The following is a 26,653-nucleotide window of genomic DNA, read 5'->3' on the forward strand; positions in this document are numbered from 1 at the left end:
ACTGACCCGTGCTCGAGCTGTCGAGCACACTTAAACCAAATTTCTTTACCATTTGCTGAGACACGAATGACTTTCTCTCGCTACATTCGTTTTAACTTCCATTACACGTTGTGGGTACACATGTGATTTTATTCGGGTGTTTTGTTTCCGTCTTATTCTGCCATCAAATATCTGCGGGTCCCATCGGCAGGGGACAGTAGTGGGGAGTGGGATGCGTTTGTGTGTATGTGATGGGTCAGGATATTACACAGTTACAACTATACACATGGATTATTTTATTTTCGTACTTCCGGGGGAGACACTTCTATATATCGCCATCTGTCCCTGCCCTTGTGGTATGGGTTTTCTCTTCTTTCTTTGTTTCTGTGTTGGTTGTTTTCGTTTACTTAACATTTCTTTTTCTCCACCTTTTCTCATGCGCTAGTATTACTTTTTCTTTTCTTATTACAGCTTACATTATACACAAGTAACATAGGGACACACCACCGTCACACTCCTTCCCCCCCTTCTTCTTGTTTCGCTTGATTGCTTACAGCTTTCATGGAGCTTTCGGTTGCCTTTTGCTGTTTTAGTGTGAGGGTTTTCTTCCCCCAATTTAAGGGACACAATTCCATTTTCATCCACGCAAACCCATTCTTCTAAAACAAGGGGTTACAGAGAAACACGCTCATACGATTGGCTATATATTAATCCGTTTTGCGTCTGATTAGTTCCTTTACAGGATTTGAAAGTAATGCTTTGCTGAGCGCAATGCCCCGAAACCCGAGGCGAAGAGGGCGAAAAATCAAACACCATCGAAGGAGCCTTTTTCTTTAGCCTTGGTGTGTGTGAGTGTGTCCATTAGATTGTTTAATTATATAAATAAATATGTTTTTTACATCACAGTTCGTTAAAATTAAAAACAAATTGTTATACTCATACGACCACAGCGTCACTGTCCTTACACCTTTGCCTGTCCACTTCGCTGTGACCTTCTTCTACTTTCTACGCCTTTTATTTTTTGGTAGTCCGTACTACACACACACATACATACTTGACATACACTCATACACACACACGCGCGCTACACATACATACAGTAATACAGGCCTATCGGGAGCACACATACACGTACGCACGCACACACAGTGATGGACACATCAACCCGAACTTGTTAGCTAAAGCGAATGGTGTATTTGTGTGCGTGTGAGCGCGTTTGTGTGCGTGTGTATCTATTGTCCCTTTCTTATCCTTTTTTTCTGTTTTTGCTTTAAAAAACAAAACATACACAAAACATTACCTGTGGACTTTAACTTTTCATCTTTTTTCATTCCTAACGCTCTCTGTTACTACTGTGTTTCGGTCGTTCTCCTTTAGTAGATTTAGGTTTTCTGGTGTAGTTTCTTTCTCCGTTTCTGCTATCTCCTCCTTTTTGTGTAGTTGGTTTTTGCTTTTTAAAATTTCACTTTAACTACGGCTAATTTCACTAGAAACAGGTTTAGATTTTATCTTTCTCGCACACTTCTCTCTTTGTGTGTGTCTGTTGTTTTAGCAGTTTACACCCTTTCCTTTGCAGAATGTACCGTACTCCTTTTCTTTCACCTTTCCATGCTCTCTCTCCCTTGCTGTCTCTTTTATCTGTCTAGCGATAAATAACCACCAATGGCCCAACACGTTTCAGTCTAATGAAAATGTAATAACAAGCTTTATGTAAGCGATAAAGACGATAAACTTATTGGAAATCTAGTTCGAGCGCGGGACCAGCACCGCAAGCCCGGTCAACCGAAGCGCATTGTAGTGTAATTCCTTCCTGCGTGCATGTAGGAAATCAGGGACAGTTTTGTTAAGAGCTCTATAATGTTACAATAGTTCCGGTGTATGTGTGTGCTACACATAATCCCTTTAAAGTAGTTAACGAACTATAATTTCTAATGGGAAAAAGTAGTAAACGATATAACATAGGAAAGAAAGGGCTCTTTAGTTTCATAAACCTGCGCTGTGTCTGTGCTGGCTGTACACTTTTTCAATTTTTCTTCCATTTTCTCCCCTCCCAAGCGCTGTTTTCCACGAAAAGTGAGACACTTTGCTGATGGTTTCCGGAAAGGAACGGCCGTCCTTGGTTTGCTACCTTTGTTTAACCGAATATTTACAAACGCCATTACTATTTGGTCTATCTGTTTTGCGTCCAACCACGACTAGACACCTGTTTGTTGATAAGTACCCACGATTTCCATCCGCTTTTTTCCCTTTTTCCCACCTTGTTTTGGCCTATACACATCGGGGTTATATGTTTGTTTTTAGCTGGAACTGATTTTCTCATTCTGTTTGCTTTTCTCTATTTCTGTCTTCTTTTTTTACGTTTGCATTATTATTTGTTCTGCTTTGCTTCTTTTGCTAACGCTTTCGATTACACTGTCTTTGACAAAATTCGTAGTGTTCATTACAGTGCTGTGCTGTTTCGTGTTTGCATTTCCTTTTTTTTCTCTCTCTAGTACACACATACACACACATTCACATACACATGTCTTGCTTCTAGTTTCTTATTATCAAGTGTTTAATTTTTGTTATGAGTTTTTTTTTCTTTTTACGGGATTCGAATGTGACATTTTCACATGTAAATTTGACCTAAAATTTTCTTCTAACAATGTTTTTTTTTGTTTGCGTGTGTGTGTATTTGCTTAATGAATGGAAGGGAGAAGAAGAGAAACTTCTCCATTTTACTTTCTCTGTCTGTTTGCTAGTGTTTTGTTTGATGTTTGTATTAATTTTCGTTCACTAATTACATTACAGAGTAATACAAACACGATCTGTACTACTACTTTGTCACTTTTGGACTTTCTTAAATGTACATTTCTTTGTGTGTTTGTTTCACTTCGTTCTGCTTCTTTTACCGTTTTTTGGGTAACACTTTTTCTCTGTTCTCTTTTCTATTTACATTCCCCGATGCACGGTTATATGTACAGCTCACTGTAGTAGTACAAGTAGTAGTAGTAGTTAGGACTGAATTTTGGCGCAATTGGATGTTTTCAATCTTCTTTCGTCCTTCAGCATATGGTCGTCAACGGGGTAAAACGTTTACTATTATTTTTTACACTTTTTTTTTGCTAATTTTGATTTTATTTCTTTTCACTTTTTCTTCTCTCTCTTCTCTCCACTTTTTTCTTCTTGTGATTGTTTGTTGGTATACACATTTGCTCTCTTTTGTAGTGAAGCGTACAAACAAACACCATCAGCAACAGTTTCAGTTTGCAACAGCATTCTGGACATAACACGCCTCACCCGCAACCATCACCACCATCATCAGTTCCATTTGTTGAGGGTTTATAGAGAACAGAAACGATTCCTCCAGGGTGAAATAAATAAAAAAAAAAACGCAATCCGATAGCAATTTAATGCAGCGTCATCAATTAAGTTCCAGTTCCGTTCCACAATGGACCGTCCACGTCTTGCTCTTGGTTCTTGCTGCTGCTTCTCCGTGGATCTTCTCACTGCAGCATATAGCATTAAAACTGTTCCATTTTCGGTTTGGTGTGTGAGTTTGTGTAAGTGAGATCTGTCTGTCCGTGACACATCTGAAATGAAACGAGACGAAGCAAAAACGGTTAATGGTTGGAGGACAAAAACGTTAAGTATGTTAATTAATTGAAGAAATTGTACAACACAGATCCTATTTCAGAAAGAGGGGGGCGGGGGGGGAGAGAGGATGTTTTGTTCCTTGGAGTACTCCGCTCTCCGGCAATAACATTCCAATACATTGCAAACCCAATCATGATTCCAAACGGCAATATTGCGCACCGAACCAATGTTGCAGAGGAGCAGTTACAAACTTTGCCAGCTCATGGGCTACTCCATCCATCTCTCGGTGGATGTATCGTGCACAATAATGGCACATAAAACCCAACACAGCGTTTGACCCTCTTTACATTGGTTCGAAAACTTCCAAGAATTGGAACTGCAGAGCTGGTCCAATATGCGCAACCTTGCTTAATGAAACATTCTCCACCCCTGCAAACAAAGACCCTGCTGATGCTGCTGTGGACGACGACGCCGATACGTTCTTCCTTTCCCAATTCAAATGCTTCCAACACGACGCCATCCAATTTTATCGACCATTGCTCTGGGTAACAAAGGCCTGATTACGCTCTATTCGAGCTTCTAGGAACAAACGGATATTATTAATGACCGAACCTCGGGGCTGTCCTCTATGTTACACAGCACAAGGCACCATTTATTTGCCGTTGTTTGAGTAAGATTGGCAGATTTTGGAATTTCAGATTTCAAAGTGAAGACACTCACACTAAAGCCCCCAGATGTGAGTGTGTCCCTGTCCCGCCTCGATTCTAGCGTGTTACTTTCCATTAGCAGTTGCAGTGTGTGTGAGGAGATTGGGGAACAATGCTTTCGTTTTGTTAGAGGATGAATTGAATTTGTAGAATTTATGTAAGAGCCATACATCTCCCAACCTCCCCCAGGTGGTTGTCTTCTGTCCCCAATTCACTGTCAATCAAGCAGTGTGTAACAGTCTCTCTTCAAGGCATGTAAACAAAAGAGGACACTTGTCGCTTCACGGGGCCAACTGCACACCTCGCGAAGGACCAGTCTCCTCCAGTCTCTCTATCTACGCCTTCCTTTAGTGCTATAGAATCTTCGTTTCTTTTTGACATAAAAAAAACGCAAAAGGGGAAAAGACACACACAGAAAAAAGCTTTCCACCAAGAACTCCACAGCCCTCCATTCGTTGGTTGGAGTCCTCACAGCAGCAACAAAAAAGCTCACAGGTGCGTTGTTACTGACGGTGCGATGACGGTGAGCTGATGATGGTTCGGAACGGTTGGCAAGCGGGTGTTGCTCCGAACTCTCTAACCCGGCGCACCATCCCCCATCACCCTCTTCCCGTGCATCTTCACATTGCGTGCTTCTTTACGGGATCTTCCACTTCCGGAAGTTTGGTTCTGCGCGCATGCGTACCGCGCGAAAGCTTTCGTGTGTACCACCACCTCACGGTCTGCCTCTGGTCTGTTGGCCTGTTGTTGTGCGAAGGTTTATTATATCTCGGGATCTTCTACTTCGCGTGCCGCGGGATGCGGACCTGACCTCCTCACGCACTGTGGAGGAGATTGCTTGGTGTGTGTGTACGCGGACTTTGGAGAAACTTGGGGGAATTGAAGTTAATTTCAAAAAATGCTTTTATGCCCGTGCAAGATGACGTCAGAGTTTGGAGATTTTTGGCGGGGGGGGGGCCTTGGGTTCGGAGCTATGGAGAAGGTGAAGACACCCCCAAATGACCCGCATATTATGAAGCATAGAGAAATTCTATTCAACAAATTTTTTTGGAGTTCCAAAAATGTATTGGAACTCTGTGGAGTTACATACATCACCGTAAAACGTGTCCGTTTTCTATAGAATTCAATTCCGAGGACCTCCAAAAACTGTAACACAATGCTTTTTCGAGGGAATTCAAAATACGTGGAAGTACTACAATACAACAGTTTTCGCAGTTGCTGTACAGAGACAGAGTTGATGACTGCGCCCTCCAAAGCAGCCAAACCAGCAACCACACGGCACACTGAGGTCTCCCCGCGGTAGATGCGTGTATCGGTATTTGTGTGTGTGTGTGTGTGTATGAGAAACGCGGAACATCATTGCAAACGTCGTCCTGGCCTTCGGCGCGCCGCCTGCCTTGTTTGTTTTGCTTTTGATGGTTGATGGAATTGTGTGCACTTCGTCGTACGCGTACCAGACCGACCGACCGACCGAGGCCTCGCCGTTTCCATCCAGCGGGTTATTCGAAACCAGTGAGCTCCCTCGCCCTTCCCCCTTTCCTCCATTTCTCACCCATACCCTTTTCAGCCACGTCTCCACTAGCAACCGTGGAGTGTGTGTGTGTGTGTGTGTGTGTGGTACCAAAATCTAAACCACCATCATATAAAACCCGAACGGTTTCTGCCTCGGCTGAAAGATGACTATTTCCCAACTTGCATCAACGACGTCCCCCTTAGCACTCCTCCCAACTCCCAACCCCTTTCCCCATAGTGTGTGTGTGTGCAGTATAATATATTGGTTATCAAAAACATATATCAGAGGCAGGCGATGCTGAGGGCGCAGAGCAGTGGGTGCACATTTTGATTGCATATCGGTGGCGCGCGCGAAGGGAGATGGATGGCAAGTGTGTGTGTGTGTTGTGTTCGTGTTGCGCACACAACATAAAGGGAAAATGGATAGATTTCCGCTTATGCATACACACACACACACATACACGGATGCACTTCCATCTCTTTCAGTTCCAGGAACGCGCCTGTACATTAAGACGACCTGACCGCGGAAAAGCAGAACCTCTCTCCCGTTCCCTCTACCCCACACTCCATTGCGCACTATGTGATGTGCATCAAGTGCACCAGCGATGCAATTTCGATTTGCGGAAGCAAACATGCACATACACAAACACACACACACACATATACGCATATGTCTGGGTGTTGGTTGATACAAAATCGAAGATCGAAACTCGCACAACAGGTCGCTGAGGTTGGGGGGTCGGATGGGGTTTGGGAAGAATGGTTTCAATTTCGACACTAACGACAACGACGACGGCTTGATTCTAGGGAAAAGGCTTTTATTCTCTGGACGTCTATGTGTGTGTGTGTGTGTGTGTGTTTGTCACATTGCACTCGATGCACCACCACCCCAACCCACGAGAGGACGGTTGGGGAGAGGGGCTGTTATTGCATTTCTCAGTTCTCAGTCTCATCAGTCCCCTTCAAAACCCTGCGACCAGTGCAAAAGGCAGGTTTTTAGGATGCATACAATTCCTGGGAATTGTTTGTGGAACAAAACGCACCATACACCCCATAGACCCCAACGGGAGTCCCGAGGGGGCGCGGGGGTGTTTTGTGCGTTTGTTGTTTTGCACATACGCTGATGTGCACCGAGAGAAAATTCGCTTTCGATTCTGTCCGAAAAACACGTCCTTATCAGCAATACAGTGCGCGGCGGGGCGAGAGAGTGTGGGCAATGTTGGTAAAAATGTCTAAACTAGGTGTGGGTTGTAGGTAGATCCTTTTCTACCCTGCTCCACCACCAATCAATCCAATCAAATTGAATGTCATTGAAGAGAATCGATGCGGAGTAATGCATTAGAAGCTTTGCTGACGACCCGTTACGACGTGTTACACATTGCGTATTGTGCTTGCGGGCGGTGTGCAGCAGCGCACAAGGCATTATTTGAAATACATTTATGCGCCGTTGATTATATCCACGGGAGCACATAGATCCTAGTGATTATGGTTAATAAAATTTACTTATAAACCGATTTTTATATTTAAGAATTCATGTTCATGTCTCTTAGGTCAAATTACGGATAGTTACTAACATTACTGTGGTGTATATACAGTCTGTTCCCGAGTTACGCGGTTTCTGCGTTCCCGACGAATTCGCGTAACTCGAATATCCGCCTAAGTCAAATTTCACGTTTTGTGACTAAAATACTGTTGATAACTCGGACATTTTGGTTTAACTTAGTACTTTTATACACTTTATCATTGATCTGATATGATTCGTGCAGAAAATTCTAATATTTCTTGCATTGAAGCGGTTTCAATTTGTTAGTAAAAATGCAATTCATACCGAACTTGAAGCATTTTGTACTGATTTGACATTTAATGTGTCAAATTTAGAAAACCGCGTATCTCCGAATCCGCGTAAGTCGAGAACCGTGTAACTCGGGAACAGACTGTACATATATTGCTATTCAACATAGATTTAGCCATAAGATGTGATAAATAAGAACCAGTCAAGGTCTGAAGGTAGTTATGGTAACACATCACCAACATAACTTAATAACAGACGACTTATTTACTAACTTACTTATCCGGCGCTGCTTCGCGGTCTTGACCTGCTGATTGTTGCCTAAACGCCATCTTGCCAACTCATCTTGGCCTTGTCCAAGATCCTGTCTCTATATACGACCTTAAAGGATTTTACGGGTTGTCCGGTTCCATGCGTATAACATAACTCGGAGCTAATTGAAGCCTGTCGAGCACTGCACGACAGTTAGTGGGTCGTACAGCTCATACAGCTTGTTGTAGTGACAGCTTTTTGTGAACGCGGCCCAGAGGGTTTGCTCAGATTTCGCCAGTATTCATATACCAGAGGCGTAAGCGAGTAATAATCAATAGATTTTAGGTCATGTTCAGTAAACAAGAATTTAGACCTTTAGATACATCGAAGCATCGGATTGTTAAAACATTTCGCAACAGTACACAGCAAACAAAAAGGTACGATGTCCCAGGTTAGACCGTTACATCAGGTTCTTTGAGGTGTGCTACTTCCTCGTGCTATAGGCTATAGAATTGACCGGTTGGCAACAGAGCTTCCATGCTGTTGTCGGTGCTGACCTTTGACCCGAGCTAGGTGAATTCTTGGACGACCTTAAAAAAGGACGTTCACCTATCGGTACCTCACCCCTACGTAGGTCTGAAATAAGTATGTAAGGTTACCATCAATTTGGTCTGTTGCCTCGTTTAACAGCAATCCGAGGTTAAAGCGGACGTCTAATTACAAACCATACAATAGTTCTGGAGTGAAGTTCTACATAAAATTCAAACATTATTGAAACAATCGGTTCATGACGGTGGTTAAGAGTATGCATTAAAAATAGCGTGTAATTGAATATGAAATTTTGGGTTTTTGACTATATGTTTTCATAAAATCATTGAAAACGAAACGTTGTGTGCATAAAATGGCGAGTAATTGATATCTTCATTTGGTGGTAGCCATTTCTGGTGAAAATGAACGTTTTATCATTTCCCCCCGATTGTTTCACGGTTGCGGTTGAGTGTGATGATAATAATTAAGTCCATTATAAGAGTTTAATGTGATATTCATTTATCTGCTTCATGATGTATAAACGCAATGACCGGGTGATCGCTGTTTCGCGATCGTTTCATTCAGTTGGAGTTGTTACTATTTTGCAAAAACCAACAAATTCACTCTTAATTTTTAATGCAAGTTCTATACTCTATCGCCGATACTCTCAATGTTCTTGGGACCAAATTCTCAGATCTTGTAAAGACATAGAGATAGGAAGATTCAAGTAGCAGAGCTTTGTAAGGAATCTTTCAACTCTTTTTCTGAATTGAAGTATCGTCAAGTTAGCAACGTTAAAAAAGCACAATTTGCGTTAAAATGCATTACATCACAACAATCTCGTCCGATCGTATCAAACCGACGATGTCGTAATCATTAAGCTAAACGCCCAAACAATTATATCGATAAACCCGTCATGTGCACGTGGCACAGTCGAATAAATCTTGTAACGATCCTTCGTTTCCTTCATCATGGAATTCTTCGAAAGAAAACCTCGCCACACAGACGATGAGTTTGACCACCGGCACCCGGCAGTTCCGCTCAAAGGTCACCACACCACCGGCAGCCGACCTGTGATGCGGTTTATGATAATCATTATTTCCGACCATAGCTGAGTGGAGTCGACGGTGAAGGTGAGCGAATAAGGGGACGAAGTCGGTTTGAATCCTTTCGCTTTAACGCAACACAATTACACCGAAGGAAGCAACACGTACACACTAACAGACCCGATTCACTGTCCCAGTGTTGACCGTAGGCAACTTTTGGCCAGAGCCTAACATCGGACCTTCCAAAAACTCCGTACCTCCGATCACCCCTTTTTATCGCCAAAAGTAACTCTCGGAGCAAGCTGGGCTAATTGTGGTTCACATTCCGTGCGCGACAAGAACCTTTCCATCCCATTCCCAAAAAACCCGGGAAAGGCTATGCAATGTGTGCCGTGCCTGTGTAGCTGGGGAAGGCGCGCGAGTTCCACAAATTGTTGAAAGTTTTGCGTCCTTCAAGGGTGGGGAGGCATTGTGATCTCTTCTACACACGACAAACATCCGTTTTTCACCCTCATGCTGGAGGCTTCTTTTTGGGAAAGGACCGCAAAAACCCCTAAAAACTTTACCACCCGTTTCGTGTCGATGGAGGCGGCGGCGGCACGGTCCCAATTAGAAGTGGCCCGGGTATGCCGGGTTTGTGGTTGAAGGGAACAACACGGCGCGTTGTTGGGCCAGCAGGGCGGGCTGTGTATGTGTGTTAGTGTACGTGCAAAGAGAAAATGATGGGAAAATCCTTCGCTCCATTGCAAAGAAGAAAGCTCTCAGGCAGGGAGCACTCGGGGCTTGGGAGGATTTAGGATTCACAATTGCCGACATTTGCCATTTGCGTCCTCGTGTCGTCGTTTTGTGCCGCACTCAAGGCACACATACACAACACTAAAAACCCAATCGGCATAATGGAGTCTGCCCCACGATTGGAAGGCGGCGTGCTCGCGAAGTGCTTTTATCGATTTCGTTCTCTCTCTCCTGCTTGAGTACACATATATTTATTTACAATTTCCAATCGATCACGTGTCACCGGCACAGACACACATACACACTCAACAGGATCCAGAATACATTCATTTTTATCGTTTTGGATTGCTTTTTCTCGCTAATACCCTTTTTGCGGCGCGGAGTGTTAATGGCGAATGTGACGATGTGAGAAGTTTCTTTTTTCATGCAAACAAACACGAAGGACGGACGGAACGAAAAACAGAAGAAGGTTGTAATGTGTATCTTTTAATAATTTAAAAGCATTTAGAATTCTCAAGGTAGCATATTTAACACATTCTGAGCGGAGGGAGCTTTACTGTGGGTCTGAAAGAGTGAAAAACTTTCATGAAACGATCGATTGTGTCTGATCGATCGATAGATTTGAGTGTGACAAAATAAACATAAACATTAGTTGCGTAGAAATGCATTTCCAATAGCCAGCTAAATGATTCTTCATGGTTCTTTCCGTTCTTACAAGAAATAATAGAAGAAAAAAAGAATTTCGAGTTGCTCTAAAGTAGTATTGCCGGGTTGCTTTAGGGAGTGCTCTACAATTTGTTGTATTGGACAACCGACATAGACACGTTCCAGAAGTGCACCAGTAATATTAATTAATAATCTAGTTAATAAATGTACTTATTTTTTTCATTAAATCATCTTTTTGTGAACAATTGCAGAAATCCAATATGACGGATCTTAACTATCGCAATTCAGCTCGTTGGATGAAAAAAGAAAGGGCCTGGTTGTTTGTTTACATTCTTCGCAGCTGTCAAAACATTCCCTTACTGAATTGCAAAACTATCGCCTTCTATTTCACAGAGCTTTGTTGACTATTTTGACGCAACTTTTCTGTTACGTCATTTATGGATGGCCCCTGCACAGTTTGTTTTAGTTGGTATTACAGATATTGTTTAAATTTGAACAGTTGAATTTCACCCTCAAGAAGGTGTGCATTGTTTCCCATAGTGCAAACTCTTCCAAACTGACTTCTGAACTAAACTGAATGCTTAAAGAAATATTTTAAAATTTCAATCGAATAATATAAGGCATATTCTTTATCAAGAAAAAAAAATCCCGAGATCGCGCGTTCGGATCTTCCTCTAGGAGAAATAAAATTATTCCCTTCCACCACCAGCTAAAACCGTAAAGATTTACTGCTTACTTAAAAGCTAACCTCTTCTACTTGTAGGCAAAACGCAAGCAACGGAGCTTCCTGCCCTTCAACTGCAGCTTCGGGCCGCAACAAACACGATACCAAACCACCATCGTAACCAAGGAAAGATGATGCATTAGACGGCGAGAGGATGCATCACATACACACCCATAACCCTGGGAGCGTTATTGGCCCTACGATATGGCGCTATTGCCACCTCCGGCCAACGGTAGGGAGGTAGAGACGGTAGAAGGTAACAATTTATGATTGAACATGGAATGATTAATTACGCTGCTATTTATTTTCATTAGAGCAATCAATTACTCTCCTCTCTGTCTTTCGGTTGGGCTTTTTTCTTTGTGTGTGTTTGAGTGCACGCGCGACCAGTACACAAGCTTTTCCGTGGGAGAGGGATAAAAAGGCAGAGGAAAAAAGACGAATAAGACGCCACACTCCATATGATAGAATTAAAACACGAGAACAAAGGAGAAAAGAAAAAAGCTCATGCTAATATTAATTGGCGCTGCTTTGTTTGCGCATTATCATTTTCTAGCAATTAATTGGAGCTTGTTTGTTTTGCAATCTACAGATTAGTTCTATAATTGTACGCTCTTATTGTGGTTCGTTGTGATGGAAATGTAACTTATGTTTGAAGAAGAACGAAAAATGAAAAAGATAATAAAGCCTAATGAATTTCAATGCCTAAAAACAGTACTCAACCCTGCAATAGAAGCACAGAGCTATTGAAATCCAACTAGGATGACTCGAATAGTGTAATAGCACACGATCAAATATGACAACAAAAGTATGCAAAAAACCTTTCCAATTCCGTTCAAACAACACAGTCCTAAATGATGATGGATCGCTTGCGGATAGAGTTTGCTTTTCATCCGTCCCACTATTTTTTTTTTTTTTTTGTTGTTTTGCTCCGTAATTCATCTCAAACTATTTCACAAAAATGTTATCTACACATTACACACTGCACACTGCCCCGGCCCTTTTACCATCCAGTGCAATTGAGCCGCCCTCCTTTCACTTGCATACGATGCAAAGCTATAGTAACGAGTATCCGGAGAGCCGAGTGGAAGGAAAATGCCATTCCCGCCCGGTGGCATTTTACAGGGTTTCCCACGATTTATTGGTCAGTTCCCATGATTTATTGGTGCGTTCCCACGATTTTTTGGTCGTATCCTATAGATTTTTGGTTCGTTCCCATATTTTATTGGTATTTTCCAATTGGATATCAATACAATTGGACCAACAAATTCTGGGAAACGACCAAAAAATCGTGGGAACGCACCAAAAAAATATGGGAACCCACCAAAAATTGATGGGAACCAACCAATAAATCGTGGGAAACCCTGTAACGTCAAGCTGAATTCCCGTTCTGTCCCAACACATGCCACACTCTCAATCCTTCCGGTTTCGGTCACCTTACTACCACCAACCTACACACATACACACAGACAGCAATCGATCCCCCGCAGGATATGCACACACATTTATCATTATTGAAAAGTGCAGATGAGAAAGATTAATCGCTTCCCGGCCGCCGCTTGGGTAAGGTGGTGTGGCGGGAGATCGAAAAGTGCGGAAAAGACCCCGAAAGAGGAAAGCAACGGGGATGTACATCTAAACCGTAGTCGTATAGTTACACCATTAGTACAATATCCTTGTACCTCAAGCTTCGTTTACAAGCTCGGCTTCGTTCGGTCGGTGTACTACCGAGTGCTGCGGGGGACACAAGGGCGCTTCCTCAGGCGCTACACTTTGGTGAAGGTTTGTGCAAGATATTATTATTCTACGCTTCGCGCCGCAAGACTCGTCAAAGCGCAAGGGGGGCGAGAAGAGGAAGCAAGTGTGCAAGTGTACTTCCCTCGATTCAGCGGGAAGAGAACCCGTAACGTCGTATAACGACACAAACATGATTTACCCATTTTCCAGCGTCACATTCACATCCATCGTGCACCGTCATGCGGGGGAAGCGTTTTTGGCGCGTCGATACCATAGGGAGCGCGGTAGTAGTACACACACACACACAGGGAGCGGGAAAACAAAACTTTTGCCAAGTCATTTTTCAGGCCGCACCGGGTAATTACTTTCCTGGGCCAACTCTGCCTCGTTACGCCTCAGCTGCCAGAGGTCGGTGGAATAAAAGGGGTTGCGCGATGTTCATGGGGCCAGCGGTAGGAGAGAAGATTTAGAGGTTGAAGCAACGATCGCAACTTACATCTAGAACGTACCGGGAGGTATGATCTTTTTCATCTTAATGGCAGGCTTAAGCCGGTTAAGGGTTGTGTTTTTCTCGGCGTCTGGTAAGATTGTAGCCGTTTTTTTTTTGTTTGTGGGAGGGATAATATATGGTACACTTTGTTTTACGCTCCTTTCTATGTAATATTTTCTCCATTTCGAAGGCAATTTAAGGTGTTTTGCAATATAAATACACGTTTAGAATGCTAATGATTATTCATAAAAGTGCCAGACACTAGAGTAAGTTCATACTACTCTAATGCTCGAAACTCACACAAGATCATTTCAATAGATCAATGAAATGAATTGTATTTGATGTAACCTATTTAAAGAGTGCATCTTAGTAAAAAGTAGCTGGTTTCTTTACAACTATCTGTCACTTTATGCAAGATGCTACAGCGCAAAGAGAAGAGATATTTCAATTTTCTTGATCTACTGGATGTTACTGCTATACCTTCAGAACACAATATTTATACCATTCTGTCGACAAGAGAAGAACGAGGGCTTGAGATATGGTCCTATGATCTTAAATGCTATCTCAATTCATTCTCAAGTTCTTCAAAATCTAACAATACTTTACTAATAAGCCAGTAAATCTTTACAGATCTTGTATAGAAAAGTACATGGAAAGATGCATAGGCGATATGCAACATGAAATTGAAATAACAACTAATGGATTCCCAGCGACGCAGAATCTTGAACTGGCATCTGAGCGGAACCGAACTCCGAACCGAATGAAAACTTTGAACTAATTGAGCAATTGAAATACATAGGAATAGGTAATCAGTATTCTAGGAAGTTGATCGTGAAAATGATCAGCTGAGAAACAAACATATCTCACAGACAGAAGAAATTGAACGTTCAAGTCTTACTCAATACAGATTCAAGGAAATGAATTTTAATTTAACTTGGATTAGGTAAAAACAGATACAGCAACCAGAACAACTGAAGGTTTGTGATCGGAACAGCAGCCTTACCACGTCAATGAACCTTGGTACATACAACGTATTAAAGAAACAGAGGAGAACCTATAAATCCAGTGATAGGTGATGTCTTCAAGGGTTTTCTAAAGGAATCTGGCCGTACTGTCATGTCGTTTACATTATAGGGTTCTATAGCCTCATATTTCAGACGTTTGCTTATAAGTCAAAGAAGACATATAAATGTTCATTGCAGCAAAGAATGATTGTTGACAGTCGATCAGAACATTACAATCAAGTTAAGTTTGTATTAAGCTTGATGTAATTAAATAATTAATTAAGCGTGTTTAAACACTGTCATACTGTTACAGAACGCCTCTGTAAACGCTAACACACGAAAATAAAGCCTGATTCTTGTTTTCTACCACATTTCTTACACTCCCGCCAATTTCGCGACTTATTTGGTACATAGTAATAGTCACCCCCCTCAAACCATCCCCATTCTGCACAAGGTTGCAAAACGAGCGCACAAACACATACGCATACTAATAAAAAAAACATACACATTGCCAACACTGTTAACGAGCTGTTTATGGGGTTTTTATACATGGAAGGGGAACCCACTCGTCACAACGAAGACGAAAACGAAGCCGAACAACTCCACACGCAGTAAATAAAAAAAGAATTAAACAGGAGGACTATGACCTCTCACAGTCACAGGCGAGACTATTGTACATCAAGGCGAGCGCGATCAACTCCAAGCGTCACCACACTGCTGAATGAACGTTAGCCAGCCATCACTAACGCTTCGGAGTGACCCTTTCGTGGTGGGAAACGTGCAAACGGCGCGCAAAACTTGCCGCTGCTCTCGCCCAAAGAGCTGATAAAAAGGTGGAATTGTGCAAGCGAGCAATGCGGCGGCGATGATGATGATGATGGCGAATACAACAGCCAGATCAAACACGATTCCAGTTTAACAGCTTGCTGTGTGTTACTGCTTCCACCGTCTACCACACCACTCCGCTGGTAAATACAACCACTCCTCTTCTGCCCTCCAAAATTCGCTGTTGTATAAATAAACAATTGCCAAATGGAAAATTTTGCACCATTTGCGCTTGTATGGTGCCAGAATGGCGCCGCCGATCGATCACGTTGGTTTTACGATCGAATACAATCGTTAGTCTCTTTTGCAGAAAGAATAAGAATGAGCTGAATAAGAAATGTACCGATGGATAGCCTTATAATGGAACCATGTATAATCGTGATGACTATAGAATTGCCTACATTTGTAATTACTACTTGGAAATGATATAAATCAACTCACAACAAAGAGATGATCAGTAAAATGCTACAAATGTCACAAAGTTTTTGCATCATAGCGGCAATAAAAAGACGATCAAGCAGCTATTTCCCGAAATTCCCATGATATTTGCGTGCTTATCTAGTTCATGATTTAAGGTTGTCTCTCTAAATGTCATCCTTGTATATTTAACGTCAAATTCTGAGATCTTTTCAAAAAGATCTACTACATCTCTAATGCTCTCTCTCTTAAACGATTCGAAGATACATTTCTAAAATTTCAAACCCCGTTGCCCCCAATATCCCAGAAGGAAAGAAGAAGAAAAAAAAACAAAGCGACATCAAAAACTGTCCTAAATTCTTCTTGCAGACCACTAGACCGCAATAGCAGTGGGTTGACCGACCGGCTGCAGCCAAGAGTGAGTGTTTCTTACGAGCGCACAGTCAACTGTTCACCACACACGCTTTGCAAGTACACCACGCGAAAACGCCACACACTACTTGCATCATTGCTTGGCCAAACGCAGTCTATTAATAGAATCGAAAATAGCACAATTTCCTTCTTTTGATGGTACGCCCGATCATCACCAGCAATGTCGAAGAGGATGACAACGGGACGGTACGGGAGGGTTAGGAAAGGTTTGGAGGAAACATTGGACAGAACGCAATCGCAAAAGTAAGACTCGCAGTACACTTTTTGCGCACCACTTACGCTAATCCAAACTGGCCAGAGGTGAAAAAAAAGAGCGGCGTAAGTGGCAATGGGGTAGAACGATCGTGGGAAGCTCATCGGGCCAAAATCATAACTCTATTTCGGAGAGCAGCACTGTAATGATTTCTGTCACTGACCGTTTCTGAGAAGTTTGTGCGAGGGAGAGTTAGGATTTCTGCGGCTTTGAGTTGAAATGTCAAACCAAATTGCAAACCTGTGAGCTCATTGGGACTCATCGGGGCAGGTTCAAATTACATTTTAATGCCCTCTGGGGGTTAATGGGTTCAATGTGGGCAGTTAACATGCACTGCTTTTCTACAATTACGTGGTTCACGATGATTGTTGGTACTTTACAAACTTGTTTAACATATTCTTGAGAAACGTAAAGAGGATGACTTGCTATTAGCAGGGATATACATATATACTATTATAGTAAACTTCATTCACTTTTTGATTGAGCGTTTTATTGTACTTTTATCGGGTTCACGGTGTCGTTAGCTCTGTAGCGTAGTTACTTACTTACTTATCCGGCGCTACAACCGCTTTGCGGTCTTGGCCTGCCTCAGGAGTGTCCGAAACCGTAGTTATCAACGCGGAATTTGACAGCTTTGACTTAAGACAGAGGTTAAGTTCGAATCTTAAAGAGATCGGAAAGGGAATCAAAACCCGTACATCAGCTTCAAAAGAAGTTTTGCGCTGAGAGATCTTCACCCTTATTCGCTAGCGAATGGTACAAATCTGTTTAAGATTAAAGATAAAGGCGTGTATGTTCTATAACTGAATGTTCTGGCTGTTTTTAAAGAAATAAAGATATATTGTCGCATCCCAGAAGTATATTTAGTTAGCTACACGAGCTGCAGGTGAGGAAAAACAGAAATAACAAACCAATATTGGGAAAATTTACGAATTCAGCTAGTTTGCCTGCACATTTGCCTGCTGATATTACGTCAGGTGTTTCAGGTTTTAGGTATGAAAAAATATGAAAAAATTGAAAACGAACAACAAAAATTGGGATGATATTTCAGCCCTCTAACTTAATCTAACAAATGGGTGAAAGTTGTTCTTCAAATGATTCGAGAAAATGTGCCAAACTTGTCAGATAGCATGTCCTAAAGACGATCTTGTAAAACAAGCGCTAAATGTTGAGCCATTTCTTGTCAGTAAGAAGCCTTTCATTCTAAACATAAACTATCCTCAAATTACTCAATTCAAAAGCTCTGCATGAACATATAGGTGTTATCAGCGTTAGCAACAACCTACCAACCTTAGCATTTTTGGACAATGTACACAAATGCCGCCTAAAGTTATATGTATAAGCCACCGTGTGTTCATGGTTGCGTAACAATCTTTTGCCCAATCTGGGGAAAGACCCCCCCACACACACACACACACACACTTTGAGGTTTGCCATTAATTTGCTTTTAATGACAACAAAGTCGAAATATTCGTGTGATGCTACTAAATTCAGCCCACTGACCCAGCACGGCGTTGCGCGTAACACAGTAACACACACGCGCGGCGGCTGTGGTTTCAGGTCATTTTGCAAAAGGTCAAAAATTTACTTTTCTCACGGTTTTCGTCGTCGTCGTCGTCGGCGTCGTCGTGGAAGTGTGCAAAGTACTCATATGAGCACGGTTGGAAGGTTCGGACAACGTAAAATCAACATGGCCGCCGCAAATGAACATGTTGTTTGTTGGGCCAAAGTTATTTCTACACTATACAACACGGTTTTGGTGGTGGTGCTTGCGTTTCGGGCTCGTATAAAGAGAGCTTCGCCTAAACAACACATACACCTGCTATTTAGTATGTGCCTGTGCTGCTGCTGCATCGGTCAGAGCACAAATTGCGTTGCGGACTGTAAAATATATGTAATTTTGCACAAGCCCATTTTGTGGCAGGCGTTTTATTTTTTATTTTTGTCTTCTGCTTTTGCCGGGAAAATGCTGCAACGTTAACGTGGCTGTCAGCATATATTTATTTCGGGGCCTTCAATTCGGTCTCATCCAACCACACACACACATTAAAGTAAACGAACACGCATACTAACGAGTGCAGAAAGTGGCGTCCCTACGGACCTGGTGTTCCAATCAAGGCCGAACAGAATTTCATTAGAAACATTCCAAATCTCCTCCAGCGCAAGGGTAATGGTGGAGAATTACACACGCACGGACATCATACGCATTTCGATACAAAAATACGGCCCCAAACATCAAGTGTGTGCGTGTTTGCTGGTACAGTGCAACACGCAAACGATGTGTGCCGATGGGCATGTGCTCCTTCTGCCCTCCACCCCCTAAAAAAACCCTTTTTTGCCACAAAATTCGGCCCTGCCGTTCGATCACTCCTTCTCCTGCTGGCTCACGTGGGATTAAGCGATGTGAGGATTATCGTATCGCAGTGTTGGGAGGGAGCCTCCGATCGGGCAAACACGTTCGGTGGGAAGTGTGGGAAAAGACATCCCCAAAGTCTCTCCCTTGCTCACTCTCTCCCTTATAAACAGTAAGAGCAGCAGTCGGGGAAAGGAAAGAAGCAAGAAAAACATCCATCCACTTCAAACGTGTGAGATGGGAGGGTGGTTGGTGTCCCTTTCCATGCCGGAAGTACTTGAAGAGGGCCACCGTGGGAATACGCACGCGACCCAGCAGAAAGCAACGAGCAGTGCCAGGAGTGCAAAGCAAATACACACACACATAAAAAAGAAGATAGAAACTCTCACACCACTACCAACCTCTTTTTTCTGATTTTTTTCCCGAAGGATCTTTATAGAATTCATTTTTTTTTCTTCTTATCTCCCTCCTGTGACCGAGTGAATGTGAATCAAAAAATGCCAATTTTGTACCACCTGTCAACGAACCACACACACACACATACACATACAAATAGAGATGATGGACCACGGGGAAAATATTTCCCATAATACATAAAGGATTCAGAAGCTGGAATTCGCTCTCAAGTCGTCACCGTCGTCCTCGTCGTCACTGTCACCGTGTTGTCGTCGTCGTCGCCGTCGTCACCGTCATCCTGGTCGTCATTTGTGCGCGCCCGGGTGTGTTCTCTCTTCCGGAATTATTGATTTTCTGTCATATGACTTTAATGGTTCCACGGTAGTTGTTGTTGTTGTTGTTGTTGTGCCTTGGTGCGCCCTCCGAACCAGCACCAGACCAGCACAAGACCACCAGCAGCAGGTCGTGCAGCAAAAATGTGCTTATCATACCATCCTTTTTTACTCTTTGTGCTTGCAGGAGAGCATGAGAGTGAGAGAGAGAATCCCAAACTTCCAGGATCTTTTAGCAGGCACACCACACCGCAAGGGAAGGGCAATAAAATGCTCCAACTACACCGCACACAGACACACAAATAAACATAAACACTACTACTCCTCCGTTAACTCCCCCTCTACTTGATAGTTTCCCCGATCTCCCCGATTAGGGGAAGCAGGGAAGAAAAAGATACCATAAGGGGGGTGTTTCGTTTAGTTTTTTGGAGGTTCAAACTTATCATCCTCAAAGTTTCCGCGGGGGTGCTAGTGCATTTCCACTATCTTCACTGCGTGTTTACATTATTTGGATTGTTTTCCCAAACTCAAACCATCAAACCAATCAAACGAGCTTTTCGTGGAAAACGCACTGAGAAAAAGGCGGAAGAGTTTGTAGTAAAAGCGCCCCAAACACACACACACACACACACACACACACACACACACACACACACACACACACACACACACACACACACACACACATAAAAGTAACAATAAGAAAACACCACCAGTCTAAAATATTTAAATATAAAACACACATACAACCAAACGACCGAAAATAGGAGTGAGCGCACCCTGAAAAACCAGACCAACAAAAACGACAGCTCACCACCACACTCGCCCAACACACCTTGAAGAGCTTTCTGTGTTGGAGAGAACGCTGTAGGAGGACGAGGACGCGCGGTACCGAAGTTTTGGGTTTTTTTTTTTTTGGTCGCGGAGTTTTGGAAGTTCCGAGTGAAGGGAGAGGAAGCGCGTATTCGAACCCCACACAAAGACCACGAATCTCGGGAAGACACACACACACACACACACACTGATACACGCGCAAGGATACGAAGAAGAAGGGACGGCCCAACCGGACGTGGAAAGTCGCGTGCCGTGAACTTCGTCCTCGTCGTCGTGGTCGTCGTCGTCGTCGGTGTCCTTTTTGGGGAGTTCTGGTGCGCGCGCGCGCGCATAAGGATCCTTCCCGAAACCTTCCACTGGACTGCCTGCTGTCTGCCCACTTCCGGGTGTGATGCTTCTGCTGCTGCTGCTGGTATGGGTGCGTGTGTACACGACGAGCACACCAGTTTCCAACAGCTACTACACGCACCCCCGACGACTACGCACTGTACAGGCGGATGGGAAGACAAGGGCTGGAGGAAGCGGCCAAGGGTTATGCGTGCATGTATGTGTGTGTGTGTGTGTGTTTGGCTGTGGCCAACTGGGCACAACACGGAACGGTAGGTGGAACCTTTTCCCCCAAAAACCGAACCTCATGGTGCCGCCGTTGGGTGCGCTCTACAGTGCTGTTTATTTTCCATCTAAAGGCGCGAAACCAATCGTAGATGCAGACACACATACGCATTAACCCCCACCCCCCCAAGCCAGAGAGAAAGAGAGGGGGGGTATAGGCTTCGTCCGAAAATTTTCCTACCAGGCATTAGGCATTTTGAATCTCTGGGCTTATTTTTTGTTGTTCCTCCTCTCTGGCTCTCGCGCTGCTTCTCTAAAAACAAATTCAATGTGCGTGGGTGTGTGTGTGTGTGCGGTTTTGAGAAGCTTTGCCGGGGTTGGGCAAACCACTTGTAAGAGTGAGAGGGAAAGAGATAAAAACAGAGGCATGTGTGTGTCAGACCGGGTTCAGGTTCCGGTCATGCAGATGTAAATGCCTTTTTCGAGCGTTCCCTGTATACTTCAACTCCCTCCCCTCTTGCTCCAATCCCCTCGAACGCCACGCTATGATCGTACGAGCGCATGGGTTTTGTGGTCCTTCGAACCGGGATCGTGTTCCCAGGTAACCAGGTGTGTGCAGCCAGGCAAAAATGGCACGCAATAGAAATGAAAGAAGAAGAAAAAAAAACACACACACACACACTCCAACGTGCAGATGGAGTAGGTGAAAGCATCGTTAGAAATTGAACTACGCAACAAGGACTCGCCACCGTACGCAATACAACATCCCAAGCCGTTCCCAATCGAGTCCCGCATGCCTCACTATTCCTGCCCAGAGCAAACGGTGGTTCGGTGCAATGGCGTACCGTATCGTGTGTGTGTGTGTGTGTGCATCACCGTCCTGTGCACAACCTCCGGGTTGGGTGTGTAGGCCCAGTTCTAGGCATTAATTGTGCTGCCTAGGCTGAAAACTCCCCATCGGAGGTGCAGGAGCGCGGCGTAGGTGCGTAGTGACCACACACAATGCAACGGTGCGCTTTTGGGGTAAGGGGGGGGGGGGGAGAGAGGGGGTCGCAGCACCGGCGAGGTCAACTCTTCCCGCTCGAGCCCCTTCAAGAGCGTACCGTTCGATCTATGTACACCCAGCAGCCCCGAGAGCCTGCTGGGTTGGTTGGGTGTCCTTTCGAGCTGGCGAACTCGCGCGCTGAGCTTCAAAATAATGGCAACGAATCAGAATGATGTGGGTAGAGCCGGAGAGAGAGAGAGTGCGAGAAAGACAACGGGCGGAAGCTCTTCTTCATCTTCTGCTGCCGCTACCAGGGGGTGGATTCCCGGTTGAAGCCGCTAGTTACCAGGGCACCACACACACACACATCAGTGCTAGGCCGGACCCAAGCCGCTCAGCTTCCGTCCGTTGTGTGACGGTTTTAATGGTAAACATAATATATTGCAAGTAAATATGGCTCCGGTGGGCGAGCAGTGGGACCCCACCGTCGTAGTCGTCGTCGTCGTCGTCGTTATCGTGCTCCACACACCAGGGTCCGGAGAGCTAGATTTTCGTCAGGGAAAAGGTGCAATGCGCGTAAACATACATATACGCACAAGGCACGCACTTTCTAGCGGTTTGGGTGGGTGGGTGGTGGTGAATCCGTTTTTCGACCAGCTCGGGCGCACACATACAGCAGGGTCGGTGGTTTTTGGAAGGGCCTCCCTCCGCCATTTGTGCACACTCGAGCATCCCCGGACGCATCGGATCGATTGAAAATGGGGGGTTGTTGTTGCTGCGTGCGCGATGCTGCTGCGGTGGATGATGTAGCCAGAGAGAGAGAGAGAGACAGAGAGGCTCACAAAACCTCAAACCGACATAGCCGTACGACAGCGGACGGATGCAAACGGCACCCGGCCAGCTGGAAGGATCTTGCAAAATCAACCACCAAGTATTAACTGCCATAGAATGCCCCGGGAAACGATGATGATGCTGCTGATGATGATGCTGATGATGCTGATGATGATGCAAAATGCAAATACGAAATTTCCATTCGGCTAGGCAATGGCGCACCACGGCAGAGGACACACCTGCACCATCTTCTTCCCTATCGCTCGACCACACATGCAAACCATACACGCACACAACACCTGTGTGCACGCCGGGTCTTCCCGGGCGTCCAAGTCTTCAGCGCGCACAAGCCAATTGGGTTTTGAGCCATTTGTTCTAATCAATTTCGTGCATGAAAAAGTGCCTAAAATAATAACAATAATCAAAATTAAATAATCTTTTCTTTACCCTTTACAGGAGAAGTACCATTACAGCTTCGGATATAAGGGGAATGTACAGGCCCAAACCCATCTCAATCCGCTTAACTCCAACACGCGCTATTCCTTCCCGGGTTCCTCCCCTTATGACAACCGACGCAACGCGCCACAGTCCAACACACAAATCAGGCGCGGCAGATAATTAATTCAAATTTGCTGTTACTGAATATCGCCGTCCCGTCCGTCCGTCCGTGTGTGTGTGTGTGTGTGAAGACACAGGCTCGTGAAGAGGAAGCGTGCGTTTGCGCTCCGCAAGCAGAGGAGGCGGATGGAATGCGGGCGCGGTTTCTAATCAGCAACCCGCATATTATTTGACTGGAATGTGGTCGACTCTAATTGAAGCACTCGGAGGGACAGAATGTTGCGAAGAAGATGAAGTAGAAGTTCGATTGCAGGAGAGAGAGAAAGAGAGAGAGAGTGTGTGTGAGAGAGCGATAGAGAGAAATACTCAAAGGGTAGCGAGATAGCAGTGGAAACTCCATAATTGCATGAACAATCTCATGTGTCCACAAATCATGCTGACACCGAGGAGGGACTGGAGCTGACGGTGTGCGTTTCGACGACCAAAGCGCGGTCGTCGTTTCAACCCGACTTTGGACAGAATCGTTTTGGAGGTAGCTGTGGCTTCCGTGTGTCCAGCGCACAAAAACCCCGCGAGAATGTCCACAGGGAGAATGGACAGGCAAAGGCGGAGGGAAAAACGGCACTTCCACTCGCACACGAAAACATGTCACCTCATCATGGCGATCGAAATTACGCGGGTCATTCCCCAAAATGGCTGACTCTCCCATGGGGTGGTGTGGTCCGTAACCCGTCCACTGTGAGACATAAATAAGTAAACGTGGACACACACACACGCGCAGACTGTGATGTGCAAAAAAAAAGCAGGAGAGGAAACTGCTGACAGAATCTAAATGAATTTTCCACCCGGGTAATGGTTCCCGCTCTATGTGACCCGAGAGGCGACGACACCCCTCAACTTAAGCTGGTTGATGATGCTCCCCTGTTAAGGGATGGTTGTGTTATCCCCCAGAGAAAAAGTGGATGAATTCTGACGTGTGTATTCTGGACACTCTCTACAGTACAACAGTTCTACGACGTTAGCGCAATAATGTACGTACCTGCGAGGACTTGCGTGGAAGAAGCACCGCGTACCGGGAAGCGTGACCTTCGGAGCACGCGGCGAACAAATATGGCGTGTTGAAAACAACAACTGGGCTGCCGTCCATTTAGTAGTTGCTTTGGAAGTGATTGAAATCAAACCCGAACGGGTTGCGCTGCGACATCATGGCGGCACTTTGGGCCGCCGTTAGGCCATGGTGATGTCCACCACCGGTACCGAGTGTCTGCTGTTGGTGCTGATGTTGTTGCTGCTGCTGTTGCTGCTGTTGCTGGAGCTGCTGTTGCTGCTGTTGGAGCTGATGGTGCTGCTGTTGCTGCTGCTGCTGCTGATGATGATGTAGATGATGCTGTTGTTGCTGCTGTTGCTGATGTTGCATTAGTGAGGCGCTGTTCATCATGTTACCTTGCTGTTGCTGTTGCTGGTGGTGGTTTTGTTGCTGCAGGTGGTGTTGCTGCTGATGATGGTGCTGTTGCTGCTGTTGCTGCTGCAGTAGATGTTGCTGCTGTTGCTGGCTTTGCTGTTGCTGTAGCAGACTGCCAAGGCTGTTGCCGAACGATGCCTGATTGAACGATCCCACCATCCCGTCCATCCCGTGGCTGGACGCATTTGCACTAGCGGTGCCAGCTCCGGCATTGCTGCCGACGCCACCACTACTACTGCTAGTGGTGTTACTGTTGCTACTGGTATTATTGTTGTTGTTGTTGCTGTTGCTATTATTGGTACTGGTAGTGTTGTTGTTGTTGTTATTGTTGTTGCTGCTACTGCTGTGGTGCTGTTGATTCAGTGGAACCGTCTGTGATTGTGGTCCAGCAACAGCGGGCTCTTTACGAGCCCCATAATGTCATTCGCCCGTCGCGGTGATCGTAGTCCATTGCCATGGACTGTGATAGCTGCTCGCACCTCCACCGCCACCACCACCACCACCACCGGCACCAGCACCAGCGGCTCCTCCACCACCAGCGCTGCCACTGCTAATGCTACCGCCGGATGAGGCGCTCAGGCCTCCACCGGAAGATCCACTTCCAGTTAGCGACAGGCTGCCAACGCTGGTTCCGGTTGGAGGGACGCCAACACCTGGCCCAAGACCCTTCTGGGCACTGTAGAGTAAAGGGGAAAAGAGACGAAATTGATATTAGAGGACAGCTCAATGTAGGTTTTTGATTGTTATTATTGGAATTAACATGACAACATCACACATAAAGTATTCTTTAGCAGAAGAGTGATTTTTATAGCATTTGTATACCTTGATCCTTCCATCTATCAACAAAGTATGCTAGACATCATCTAAATGATAAATTCTTCAAAATCTAGAAAGTGACTAATTGTAGCATCAATTCCTAGCTAGATCTTGGTGCAGTAATTGACGATGAGCTCCATGCACTCCAAAAAGTACCATCGTCCAGGACGATACAGTAACCGAGTTAAGCGGAGTTCTTTAGAGCCTGGGTACTACTCCATTAATTTATTGGTCACCATTGCGAGATCAAATGATTCTCCAAAAAGCGCACGAAAGACCAGGAAACATGTTCGAAAAACAATAAACATTCTTTAAATCCAACCATATCTTGAATATCTTGTTAGAATATCACGTTCATTTTTCATTTTTAACATTCATTTTTAACAACAATACCAAATGAGAGAAACGAATGATGTCTAAAACGACTCGAAGACTCTCAAAACCGATCAACGAACTGTTTTCTAATTTTGATAAAGACAATATATTCAATTCCATATCTTTGAATGTATATATATGTGTCAATGCATTTGAGTTGATTTAATTAGACTCGTATATGGTTAATACTAATACTGGCTATTCTTGGTGCAGTTGTAAATAATCCTTCATTCGTCATTTATCAACTATAATGAAATCTTAGCTCACTACAATCATTGATCATTGACAACGCATTTGATAGTTATGAGACATTTTGTTGGGATACGCCCTTGCAAACGATTGCTAATTTATATTACATTCCATGCTATTTTATTCATATTGGCATGTTATTCACCCATACTGCTGCTCCATCATGAACATCATCTCAGAAAAGTTATATGTCTGTCTTGATAAATAAGGACAAAGAACCAATAACTACCCGTACGAT

At 44.3% G+C, this 26,653-nt stretch overlaps 2 protein-coding genes across 10 annotated transcripts in view; both read right to left on the reverse strand.

Moving 5' to 3' along the window:
- Positions 1 to 89: 89 nt before the first annotated feature.
- LOC120904533 (ataxin-8-like) lies at positions 90 to 25,395 on the reverse strand. The gene is made up of 2 exons (XM_040314618.1): positions 24,553 to 25,395; positions 90 to 3,551 (listed from the first exon to the last, which is right to left on the reverse strand). The coding sequence occupies exon 1, from the start codon at positions 25,141 to 25,143 to the stop codon at positions 24,661 to 24,663; it is 483 nt and encodes a 160-aa protein (XP_040170552.1). The 5' UTR covers positions 25,144 to 25,395; the 3' UTR covers positions 90 to 3,551; positions 24,553 to 24,660.
- LOC120904532 overlaps positions 25,365 to 26,653 on the reverse strand; it is a 39,882-nt gene continuing 38,593 nt past the window's right edge. For all 9 annotated transcript variants that reach the window (XM_040314615.1, XM_040314614.1, XM_040314613.1 and 6 more), the window contains one exon: positions 25,365 to 25,651. In XM_040314615.1, the coding sequence (XP_040170549.1) occupies positions 25,396 to 25,651 (256 nt within the window). In that variant the 3' untranslated portion in view covers positions 25,365 to 25,395. The remainder of the gene's footprint in view (positions 25,652 to 26,653) is intronic.

Source organism: Anopheles arabiensis, chromosome 3, assembly GCF_016920715.1.
Source record: "Anopheles arabiensis isolate DONGOLA chromosome 3, AaraD3, whole genome shotgun sequence".
Lineage (NCBI taxonomy): Eukaryota > Metazoa > Arthropoda > Insecta > Diptera > Culicidae > Anopheles > Anopheles arabiensis.

What these genes read in the sequence shown, in the direction of transcription:
- LOC120904533 (XM_040314618.1), bottom strand. Translation starts at nt 25,143, where the DNA reads ATGGACGGGATGGTGGGATCGTTCAATCAGGCATCGTTCGGCAACAGC.